This window comes from Aegilops tauschii, chromosome 3 (assembly GCF_002575655.3).
Source record: "Aegilops tauschii subsp. strangulata cultivar AL8/78 chromosome 3, Aet v6.0, whole genome shotgun sequence".
Lineage (NCBI taxonomy): Eukaryota > Viridiplantae > Streptophyta > Magnoliopsida > Poales > Poaceae > Aegilops > Aegilops tauschii.
In genome coordinates this window covers 176,599,429-176,611,558 of record NC_053037.3, presented here as the reverse complement: position 1 = coordinate 176,611,558, position 12,130 = coordinate 176,599,429, and the positions used below count along the sequence as shown (strand labels likewise).

The window sequence follows — 12,130 nt, the reverse complement described above, 5'->3', positions numbered from 1 at the left end:
GCCGCCTAATACTTTCCTGGATGTCCTGTATAACCCTTCTGTTAAGTTGCCTACAGAGGAAGACTTGGCTATCCCTGACCCGGAGGCACGACTGGTGGCGGCTCTCCAAATCATACCAGACTGGACAGTACCTTATTTGGCTTACATGACCCGGGGAGAGTTGCCTGAGGATGAAACTTTGGCCAGACAAGTAACCCGGCGGGCTAAGTCAATGATTGTTATCAATGGCGAGTTGCATCATCGCAGTGTTACCGGAGCGTTTCAGCGTTGTGTCTCCCCTGAGGAAGGTCAAGAGATCTTGCATGAGATTCATGAAGGGGATTGTGGCCATCACGCCGGCTCAAAGTCTCTTGTGGCCAAGGCTTTTCGCCATTGTTTTTATTGGCTGACGGCTCATGCTGATGCGGAGGACTTGGTCAGTAAATGTGATGGTTGCCAAAGGTTCTCACGACGGGTTCATGTGCCGGCTCAGGAGCTGAGGATGATCCCAATTACTTGGCCCTTTGCAGTCTGGGGGCTTGATATGGTTGGGCCTTTCAAAAGATCCAAAGATAAGAAGACCCACCTCTTGGTGGCAATTGATAAATTTACCAAGTGGGTTGAGGCGGAGCCAGTTAGCAAGTGTGATGCAGCCACGGCGGTTCAATTTATGAAAAAGGTGATCTTTCGCTTTGGCTTTCCACACAGCATCATAACTGACAATGGCACCAATTTGTGCAAAGGCGCCATGGAGGAGTTTTGTCAATGAGAGCATATTAGACTTGATGTTTCATCAGTGGCTCATCCTCAATCCAATGGTCAAGCTGAGAGAGCTAATCAGGAGATTCAGAAGGGCATCAAGCCCCGGCTTTTGGTCCCTTTGCAACGGACGCCGGGTTGTTGGGTGGAGGCGTTGCCCTCCGTGTTATGGAGCATCAACACTACTCCTAACAGGTCTACAGGTTTCACGCCTTTCTTCATGGTTTATGGGGCAGAAGCAGTCCTCCCCAGTGACATCCGTCACGACTCACCTCGAGTGGCGGCTTATGTTGAGGCGGACAATGAACAGGCGCGCCAAGATGCTCTTGACTTGTTGGACGAACAGCGTGATGTGGCAGCAGCTCGCTCAGCGATTTACCAACAAGACTTGCGCCGTTATCATAGTCGCCGGGTTAAATCCCGGGTCCTCCAGGAAGGTGATCTCGTACTCCGGCTCGTCCAAGATCAAACAGATGCGCACAAGCTATCCCCGCCTTGGGAAGGGCCTTTTGTGGTCAGCAAGAATTTGCACAACGGGTCATATTACCTCATTGACATTCGGGAGCACAAAGATTCACGTAAGTCGGAGGAAGAGACCCGTCGGCCGTTGAACATAGCTCAGCTTCGGCCTTACTACACTTGAGCCACCGGCTCTCATAAATGTACATATTTCTCTCAGACATGTATATATTATTATAAGCAATAAAGCAGGACCTCTGTCCTTTTTTCTCCTCCAAATATGCACGTGTTGTTTTCATTGCAAGATTACATGATAACTTGAAGGAGGATCCGGCTTATGATCGTATTCGAATCTAGCCGTAAGCAATAAGGTCACTTGGGGGCTTCCTGTTCAAACATGGGTCGTATTCGAACCAAAGAGAACATAGCTGTCGATACCCATTTGATTGGCAAAGTGCCGAGCTCATTGGGGAGTTTTCTTTGATCATATTTGAATCTTAGTTTAACCCCTTTGGGAACCGACGTGGATCGTATTCGAATCAGTGTCGTTAAACAATTCTTAAAATCACTTGGGGGCTTCCTGTTCAAACATGGGTCGTATTCGAACCAAAGAGAACATAGTTGTCGATACCCTCTTGATTGGCATCGCCATACCCACTGGGGGCTATATGATCGCATTCGAATCCTAGCATAACCCCTTTGGGCCGGGTCTCTGGTCGTATTCGAACCGGAAGCCCCTAAGTTCTTCTGCTTTATAGTCAGTTTCTTCTGATTATTTCAATGTGTGTACGGCCGGGTCTCACTATGCCGGCTTAACTTTGGTTTACAGTATTAGCTGAACACAATGGGTGTTATTAAGACAGGTAAACCGGAATTGAGGTACCAACCTTATTACCCGGGTTATTTAAGCCGGAAGTATGCTTGCAGGCCGCTAAGTATGTTATTACGGCTGTATTAAGGATATAATTGAAGACCAGTCCTTTTTGATTCATATTCCGGGTTATATATCTAAAACCTATGATTCTCAGGGCGTTAAGCCGCCTCGAGACTTGTGATTTGTCCTTCTCTGCAGGATAGTTAAAGGCAACTATTTTGAGATTAAGGAAAACAAATGATTGATTACGACCCGGAGAAACATAAAGGAGACAACTTCAACATACTTCAGCATTCAAGGCGTGCACGATGGCACGGCAAAGATAAAGTGTTGGTCCTACTCTATTACAAGACTCATTGAGTCCAAAAGGGTGAGGCATTGTTTGATAAGCCGCCAGCAGAGTCACGACGCTTGCTGGGTTGAAGTCTCCGGCTCGTCCCTCTCTTCTCCTCCGGCTGTTCCCAAGGTCTGGAAAGTCGACGACTTCCAGTCGATGCCGCTCAGAGCTTCGAATTGCGCTTCCTCGTCAATTAACCCGGCCGGGTCAATCTCCGGGGCGAAGGTGTGCTGACGAGCCGGCAAGATTAAGTTGAGGGCTTCATAGCGCGGGGTCGGGATCCTCTGATTTTCCGCATTGTAACCCGGCTGGTACTTGGTCAGATCTATGTCGTTTCCAATGAGAGTGGCCACCGGGCGCACGACCTTCACGCAGGCGGCAAAGTCCCTTTGGTCGAAGGCTGTGCCGTCTTCCTTCAAGCTTGGATAGCCGAGGGCGATGTCCGCCGGGTCTAACTCTAGAAGGAACGCCTTGGCCCGGCTCAGCGCGGCGATCGCTCCGGCTCTTGCGGAGGCCCGTCGCAGCTCTTGGATCCGTTGAGGCAGAACGGCGAGCCGGCGAAGAACTTCCGCCAGGTGAGTCGGCACCTCGTTGGATAGGGCCACCACAGCCAAGGCACGCTGTGACCCGGTGTAGAGCTGCTCCACCAGGGTGTACATGGCCTTCAGCTTGGTTACCACACTCTGGTTGAGGTTGGCACTTCTGGGACCTGTTTAACAGAGTCAGATAAGCCACCGACAAGGATGAGTTATGGGATATAAAGATTCTAAACTTGATGAAAGCCGGTGAGATGACTTACCGAAGATTGCGGCAACCATCTGGGACACCTGGCGCTTTAATCCGGAGAGTTCGGCGGTCTTCTCGGAGAGAGACTTCTCCGCCTGTTCAGCCCGGTTCACCAGCGCGGCCTTTTCTTCGGCCCAAGCCTTCCGTTCAGCGTCAAACTCCGTCTTCAGCTTTTCTTGCACGGCGATGCTGGACACAAATTTGGCATTTGCCTTCCGGGTCTCCATTTCTTGCATCTTCAGCCGGTTCTTCAGATCAGAGATGTCAGCTTCAAACTTTTTACAAGCAGCCTGCATGCATAATTTCCGGGTTATGGGATGAACAGTTTTAAAGTCCCAAGCACTTTCCAAGCAAAGACACTTGGCACTTGGGGGCTAATGCATATTGAACGTTTCTATCTACAAATCGCCGGTTCAATTGAGTACGCCGGAACCTAAGTCTACAACATACTCAATCATAAGTCGTCGACTTGGGGGCTAGCATGGTAAAGGTAATTATGCAGTAAGTAAGAGGATAGAAGAATAATACCTCAGATTTCTACTGGATCTGGTTCACCATGGCAATCTCTGCGTCCCGGCTCTTGTGCACTTGGCTGACGAAGCCGGAGACGATCTCTCCAATGTTCAAATTGGCGTAGTCGGTGAGGTCCAGGTTAACCCGGCGGGACTCTAGCAGCTCCCCTTTGGTGGAGCACTTGGCCAGCGCAGTAGGTCTCCCCGGCTCAACAAACTCCGTCAGGGTGATTACCACGTCCGGGTCATCTGCTGGTTGAGCCGAGCTGGAGGCCTCCGGGTTAACGGGAGCTTCTGTTATGGGCTTGTTGGTTGGAGCAGCGGCCTCAGGAGCAGAGGCAGCTGGCGGCTCTTGAGCGGTTGCCTCTGGCTCAGGCAAATCCGGCTCTTCGACCGGCTTGGTCTTCTTCGCCCTCTTGGTGAGCTTGGCCTGGGCACTAAAAGGACAGAAAGGTTAAGCACAATAGTGTAAGTAAAGACAAAGTACAACATGAGATGATTATCGTTACCCGGGCACGGTCTTGAAGGCCGGCAGGCTTGACTGCATAGAGTCGCCAGAAGAGGGGGAAGTTTCCTGATAATTTGAGTCAGAAGAGTTGAGTGGTTGACGTATAACACCTGCCAAAGGATGAAAAGGGTACAACTTTGAGATCACCTCGGTCCGGCGTTTCCTCGATGCGTCAGGTAACCCGGCGGAAAGGTCAGTGTCTTTGTTGGTCCGGGTGTGCCGCCGGCTTTCATGGACCTGTCGCTTCAAAATAAATTGAGGGTCTTGATAAGCTAAAGGATGTGAAAAGCTTACTTTCCGGGTTACCCTTCGGACTTTCAGCCTTGGCAAGGGCTCCGAGTCGGAGGAAAGTGACATTACCTCTTCAACCACCGGGTTACTTGCGTCGGTGTCATCCTGTCGATGAACAAGTATTGATAAGGCGGACAGCAATAAACAACAAATACAACAAGGACTTACGGGCTCAGGGGTTACCTCTGACTCGGAGCTGTCGCTTAGTTGCATCAGCTCTGAAGCAGTAGGCCTACTTCCTTTCTTGCGAGGGGCGGCTTTCTTAGCGGCTTTCTTCGCCTTTCTGTCCTTCTTGGCCGCCTCATGGTCATATTTGACCCGCCAGATCTTGTCATCAGCCTGGAAAGTACAATCATGATTTCTTAAAACGTTTCAGATGAAAGTTATATACAGAAGAAGATAAGATGTTCAGATCAGCGGCTTACCGCTGGGGCTGGGTTGGTCTTGCAGAAGGGGGCGAACCCGGTCCTCCCGCAGTCTGCCAGGCTCTCGTTCAAAAGAGCCTTGGTCATATCCTCTGCAACATCTTCAGGAAGATCGTTGCGGCTGTGTCTCTGGGGGTCATCCTTATGTATTTTGCAAATTTCTAGGTCTACAATGCTCTGCACGGAGCTACTTTAGCTAATTGCTCCCACTTTCAATATGTATCCAGATTGAGACTTAGAGTCATCTGGATCAGTGTCAAAACTTGCATTGACGTAACCCTTTACGACGAACCTTTTATCACCTCCATAATCGAGAAACATATCCTTATTCCACTAAGGAAATTATTGACCGTTGTTCAGTGATCTACTCCTAGATCACTATTGTACTCCCTTGCCAAAATCAGTATAGGGTATACAATAGATCTGGTACACACCATGGCATACTTTATATAACCTATGGCTGAGGCATAGGGAATGACTTTCATTCTCTTTCTATCTTCTGCCGCGGTCGGGCTTTGAGTCTTACTCAATTTCACACCTTGTAACACAGGCAAGAACTCTTTCTTTGACTGTTCCATTTTGAACTACTTCAAAATCTTGTCAAGGTATCTACTCATTGAAAAACTTATCAAGCGTCTTGATCTATCTCTATAGATCTTGATGCTCAATATATAAGCAGCTTCACCGAGGTCTTTCTTTGAAAAACTCCTTTCAAATACTCCTTTATGCTTTCCAGAAAAATTCTACATTATTTCCGATCATCAATATGTCATTCACATATACTTATCAAAAAATTTGTAGTCCTCCCACTCACTTTCTTGTAAATACAGGCTTCACCGCAAGTCTGTATAAAACTATATGCTTTGATCAACTCATCAAAGCGAATATTCCAGCTCCGAGATGCTTGCACCAGTCCATAGATGGATCGCTGGAGCTTGCACATTTTGTTAGCACCTTTAGGATCGACAAAACCTTCTGGTTGCATCATATACAACTCTTCTTTAAGAAATCCATTAAGGAATGTAGTTTTGACATCCATTTGCCAGATTTCATAAAATGTGGCAATTTGCTAACATGATTCGGACAGACTTAAGCATCGCTATGAGTGAGAAAATCTCATCATAGTCAACGCCTTGAACTTTGTCAAAAACCTTTTTCGACAAGTCTAGCTTTGTAGATAGTAACACTACTATCAGTGTACGTCTTCCTCTTGAAGATCCATTTATTTTCTATGGCTTGCCGATCATCGGGCAAGTCAACCAAAGTTCACACTTTGTTCTCATACATGGATCCCATCTCAGATTTCATGGCCTCAAGCCATTTTGCGGAATCTGGGCTCATTATCACTTCCACATAGTTTGTAGGTTTGTCATGGTCAAGTAACATGACCTCCAGAACAGGATTACCGTACTACTCTGGTGCGGATCTCACTCTGGTTTACCTTCGAGGTTCGGTAGTAACTTGATCTGAAGTTACATGATCATCATCATTAGCTTCCTCACTAATTGGTGTACGAGTCACAGGAACAGATTTCTGTGATGAACTACTTTCCAATAAGGGAGCAGGTATAGTTACCTCATCAAGTTCTACTTTCCTCCCACTCACTTCTTTCGAGAGAAACTCCTTCTCTAGAAAGGATCCATTCTTAGCAACGAATGTCTTGCCTTCAGATCTGTGATAGAAGGTGTACCCAACAGTCTCCTTTGGGTATCCTATGAAGACACATTTCTCCGATTTGGGTTTGAGCTTATTAGGATGAAACTTTTTCACATAAGCATCACAACCCCAAACTTTAAGAAATGACAACTTTGGTTTCTTGCCAAACCACAGTTCATATGGTGTCGTCTCAATGGCTTTAGATGGTGCCCTATTTAACGTGAATGCAGCTGTCTCTAATGCATAACCCCAAAATGATAGTGGTAAATCGGTAAGAGACATCATAGATTGCACCATATCTAATAAAGTACGGTTACGATGTTCGGACACACCATTACGCTGTGGTGTTCCAGGTGGCGTGAGTTGCGAAACTATTTCGCATTGTTTCAAATGAAGACCAAACTCGTAACTCAAATATTCTCCTCCATGATCAGATCATAGAAACTTTATTTTCTTGTTACGATGATTTTTCACTTCACTCTGAAATTATTTGAACTTTTCTAATGTTTCAGATTTATGTTTCATCAAGTAGCTTTACCCATATCTGCTCAAATCATCTGTGAAGGTCAGAAAATAACGATACCTACCGCGAGCCTCAACACTCATCGGACTGCATACATCAATATGTATTATTTCCAACAAGTCTGTTGCTTGCTCCATTGTTCCGGAGAACGGAGTCTTAGTCATCTTGCCGATGAGGCATGGTTCGCCAGCATCAACTGATTCATAATCAAGTGATTCCAAAATCCCATCAGCATGGATTTTCTTCATGCGCTTTACACCAATATGACCTAAACGGCAGTGCCACAAATAAGTTTCCCTATCATTATTAACTTTGCATCTTTTGGCTTCAATATTATGAATATGTGTATCACTATGATCGAGATTCAGTAAACCATTCACCTTGGGTGTATGACCATTGAAGGTTTTATTCATGTAAACAGAACAACAATTATTCTCTGACTTTAAATGAATAACTATATTGGTATAAACATGATCAAATCATATTCATGCTTAACACAAACACCAAATAACATTTATTTAGGTTCAACACTAATCCTGAAAGTATAGGTAGTGTGGGATGATGATCATATCAATCTTGGAACCACTTCCAACACACATCGTCACTTCACCCTTAACTAGTCTCTGTTCATTCTGCAACTCCCGTTTCGAGTTACTAATCTTAGCAACTGAACTAGTATCAAATACTGAGGGGTTGCTATAAACACTAGTAAAGTACACATCAATAACATGTATATCAAATATACTTTTGTTCACTTTGCCATCCTTCTTATCCACCAAATACTTGGGGCAGTTCTGCTTCCAGTGACCAGTCCCTTTGCAGTAGAAGCACTTAGTCTCGGGCTTAGGTCTAGACTTGGGTTTCTTCACTTGAGCAGCAACTTGCTTGCCTTTCTTCTTGAAGTTCCCCTTCTTCCCTTTGCCCTTTTCTTGAAACTGGTGGTCTTGTCAACCATCAACACTTGATGCTTTTCTTGATTTCTACCTTCATCGATTTCAGCATCACGAAGAGCTTGGGAATCGTTTCCGTTATCCCCTGCATATTATAGTTCATCACGAAGTTCTAGTAACTTGGTGATAGTGACTAGAGAACTCTGTCAATCACTATCTTATCTGGAAGATTAACTCCCACTTGATTCAAGTGATTGTAGTACTCAGACATTCTGAGCACATGCTTACTAGCTGAGCAATTCTCCTCCATCTTGTAGGCAAAGTGCTTGTCAAAGGTCTCATACCTTTCGACATGGGCATGAGTCTGAAATACTAATTTCAACTCTTGTAACATCTCGTATGCTCCGTGGCGTTCAAAATGTCTTTGAAGCCCCGATTCTAAGCCGTAAATCATGGTCCACTAAACTATCAAGTAGTCATCATATTGACATTGCCAAACGTTCATAACGTCTGCATCTGCTCCTGCAATTGGTCTGTCACCTAGCGGTGCATCAAGGACATAATTCTTCTGTGCAGCAATGAGGATAATCCTCAGATCACGGATCCAATCCGCATCATTGCTACTAACATCTTTCAACTTAGTTTTCTCTAGGAACATATCAAAAATAAAACAGGGGAGCTATACGCGAGCTATTGATCTACAACATAGATATGCTAATACTACCAGGACTAAGTTCATGATAAATTTTAAAGTTCAATTAATCAATTACTTAAGAACTCCCACCTAGATAGACATCCCTCTAATCATCTAAGTGATCACGTGATCCATATCAACTAAACCATGTCCGATCATCACGTGAGATGGAGTAGTTTTCAATGGTGAACATCACTATGTTGATCATATCTACTATATGATTCACGCTCGACCTTTCGGTCTCAGTGTTCCGAGGCCATATCTGCATATGCTAGGCTCGTCAAGTTTAACCCTAGTATTTCTGCGTGTGCAAAACTGGCTTGCACCCGTTGTATGTGAACGTAGAGCTTATCACACCCGATCATCACGTGGTGTCTCGGCACGACGAACTTTGGCAACGGTGCATACTCAGGGAGAACACTTGTACCTTGAAATTTAGTGAGAGATCATGTTATATGCTACCGTCAATCAAAGCAGAATAAGATGCATAAAAGATAAACATCACATGCAATCAATATAAGTGATATGATATGGCCATCATCATCTTGTGTCTTTGATCTCCATCTCCAAAGCACCGTCATGATCACCATCGTCACCAGCGCGAAACCTTGATCTCCATCGTAGCATCGTTGTCGTCTTGCCAACTATTGCTTCTACGACTATTGCTACCACTTAGTGATAATGTAAAGCAATTACAGGGCGATTGCATTGCATACAATAAAGCGACAACCATATGGCTCCTACCAGTTGCCGATAACTCGGCTACAAGACATGATCATATCATACAATAAAATTTAGCGTCATGTCTCGACCATATCACATCACAGCATGCCCTGCAAAAACAAGTTAGACGTCCTCTACTTTGTTGTTGCAAGTTTTACGTGGCTGCTACGGGCTGAGCAAGAACCGTTCTTACCTACGCATCAAAACCACAACGATATTTCGTCAAGTTAGTGATGTTTTAACCTTCACAAGGACCGGGTGTAGTCACACTCGGTTCAACTAAAGTTGGAGAAACTGACACCCGTCAGCCACCTGTGTGCAAAGCACGTCGGTAGAACCAGTCTCGCGTAAGCGTACGCGTAATGTCGGTCCGGGCCGCTTCATCCAACAATACCGCCAAACCAAAGTATGACATGCTGGTAAGCAGTATGACTTGTATCGCCCACAACTCACTTGTGTTCTACTCGTGCATATAACATCTACGCATAAACCTGGCTCGGATGCCACTGTTGGGGAACGTAGTAATTTCAAAAAAAAATCCTACGCACACACAAGATCATGGTGATGCATCGCAACGAGAGGGGAGAGTGTTGTCCACGTACCCTCATAGACCGTAAGCGGAAGCGTTATGAGAACGCGGTTGATGTAGTCGTACGTCTTCATGATCCGACCGATCCAATTACCGAACGCACGGCACCTCCGAGTTCAGCACACATTCAGCTCGATGACGTCCCACGTACTCCGATCCAGCAGAGCTTCACGGGAGAGTTCCGTCAGCACGACGGCGTGATGACGGTGATGATGTTGCTACCGACGCAGGGCTTCACCTAAGCACCGCTACGATATGACCGAGGTGGATTATGGTGGAGGGGGCACCGCACATGGCTAAAAGATCAACTGGTCAACTTGTGTGTCTATGGGGTGCCCCCTGGCCACGTATATAAAGGATGGAGGGAGGAGGAGGCCGGCCCTCATAGGGCGCGCCCAAGTGTGGAGTCCTACTAGGACTCTCTAGTCCTAGTAGGATTCCACCTCCCACATGGAATAGGAAAAAGGGAAGGGAGAAGGAGAAGGAAGGAAGGGGGCGCCCCCCCCCTCCCTAGTCCAATTCGGACCAGTCCATGGGGAGGGGTGCGGCTAGCCTTTGAGGCCTTTATCTCCTTTCCCGAATGGCCCATTAAGGCCCAATACGAATTCCCGTAACTCTCTGGTACTCCGAAAAATACCCGAATCACTCGAACCTTTCCGATGTCCGAATATAGTCGTCCAATATATCGATCTTTACGTCTCGGCCATTTCGAGACTCCTCGTCATGACCCCGATCTCATCCGGGACTCCGAACTAACTTCGGTACATCAAATCACATAACTCATAATACAAATCGTCATAGAACATTAAGCGTGCGGAGCCTACGGGTTCGAGAACTATATAGACATGACCGAGACACGTCTCCGGTCAATAACCAATAGCAGAACCTGGATGCTCATATTGGCTCCCACATATTCTACGAAGATCTTTGTTGGTCAAACCGCATAACAACATACGTTGTTCCCTTTGTCATCGGTATGTTACTTGCCCGATATTCGATCGTCGGTATCTCAATACCTAGCTCAATCTCATTACCGGCAAGTCTCTTTACTCGTTCCGTAATGCATCATCCCGCAACTAACTCATTAGTCACATTGCTTGCAAGGCTTATAGTGATGTGCATTACCGAGAGGGCCCAGAGATACCTCTCCGACAATCGGAGTGACAAATCCTAGTCTTGATCTATGCCAACTCAACAAGTACCATCGGAGACACCTGTAGAGCACCTTTATAATCACCCGGTTATGTTGTGACGTTTGGTAGCACACAAAGTGTTCCTCCGGTATTCGGGAGTTGCATAATCTCATAGTCATAGGAACATGTATAAGTCATGAAGAAAGCAATAGCAATATACTAAACGATCGTATGCTACGCTAACGGAATGGGTCAAGTCAATCACATCATTCTCTAATGATGTGATCCCGTTAATCAAATGACAACTCATGTCTATGGCTAGTAAACTTGACCATCTTTGATTCAACGAGCTAGTCAAGAAGAGGCATACTAGTGACACTCTATTTGTCTATGTATTCACACATGTACTAAGTTTCCGGTTAATACAATTCTCGCATGAATAATGAACATTTACCATGATATAAGGAAATATAAATAACAACTTTATTATTGCCTCTAGGGCATATTTCCTTCATCATTAGCATCCATATGACAAAGAACCCGGGCCGACATGACTAGTCGTAAACCCAAGGTGGCACTAACTTACAGGGACAGGCATACATGACCCAGCAACGAATGTGTCGATCATCAATGTATGAACCCAAGTCGTAGCAAGCTACAAGGACTTAAAGGAACAACGCGTGACATTTCTCCAAAAGGACAGACACAGGAACGAAGGACACATGCCGGCCAGCCTAAGTGTTCCGGAGCAGTAGCAAGCTACCATGGCTCAGTGGAAGCACTACGAGTCATTTCCCGGTAAGAGAGGCTACCAAGAATAGACAACTAGGTTGTCGGATCCCACACATACCAAGCATATCAAAATCATACACACAATATGCTCGATAGGTGCAAATACAACATGGCATCACAACAAAATTCTACGACTCAAAGTATTTATTCATTAGGCTCCGAGGAGCCAGATATTACTAACATTGGTCTGATGACCCAGC

At 45.7% G+C, this 12,130-nt stretch overlaps 2 protein-coding genes across 2 annotated transcripts in view; both read right to left on the bottom strand.

Moving 5' to 3' along the window:
• Positions 1–2,287: 2,287 nt before the first annotated feature.
• Positions 2,288–4,143, bottom strand: LOC141042332 (uncharacterized). Its single transcript, XM_073510247.1, has 3 exons — positions 3,723–4,143; positions 3,208–3,484; positions 2,288–3,117 (listed from the first exon to the last, which is right to left on the bottom strand). The coding sequence occupies exons 2-3, from the start codon at positions 3,428–3,430 to the stop codon at positions 2,474–2,476; spliced, it is 867 nt and encodes a 288-aa protein (XP_073366348.1). The 5' UTR covers positions 3,431–3,484; positions 3,723–4,143; the 3' UTR covers positions 2,288–2,473.
• Positions 3,522–12,130, bottom strand: part of LOC141042817 (uncharacterized) — a 125,261-nt gene continuing 116,652 nt past the window's right edge. Inside the window, exons 2-4 of the mRNA XM_073511713.1 lie at positions 4,689–4,844; positions 4,521–4,610; positions 3,522–3,536 (exon numbers count right to left, since the gene is read on the bottom strand). Of these exons, the coding sequence (XP_073367814.1) occupies positions 3,522–3,536; positions 4,521–4,610; positions 4,689–4,844 (261 nt within the window). The remainder of the gene's footprint in view (positions 3,537–4,520; positions 4,611–4,688; positions 4,845–12,130) is intronic.

Coding starts and splice junctions, on each gene's coding strand:
- LOC141042332 (XM_073510247.1), bottom strand. CDS start 3,430: ATGCAAGAAATGGAGACCCGGAAGGCAAATGCCAAATTTGTGTCCAGC. Junction 3,118..3,207: donor GATGGTTGCCGCAATCTTCG/GTAAGTCATCTC, acceptor TCTGTTAAACAG/GTCCCAGAAGTGCCAACCTC.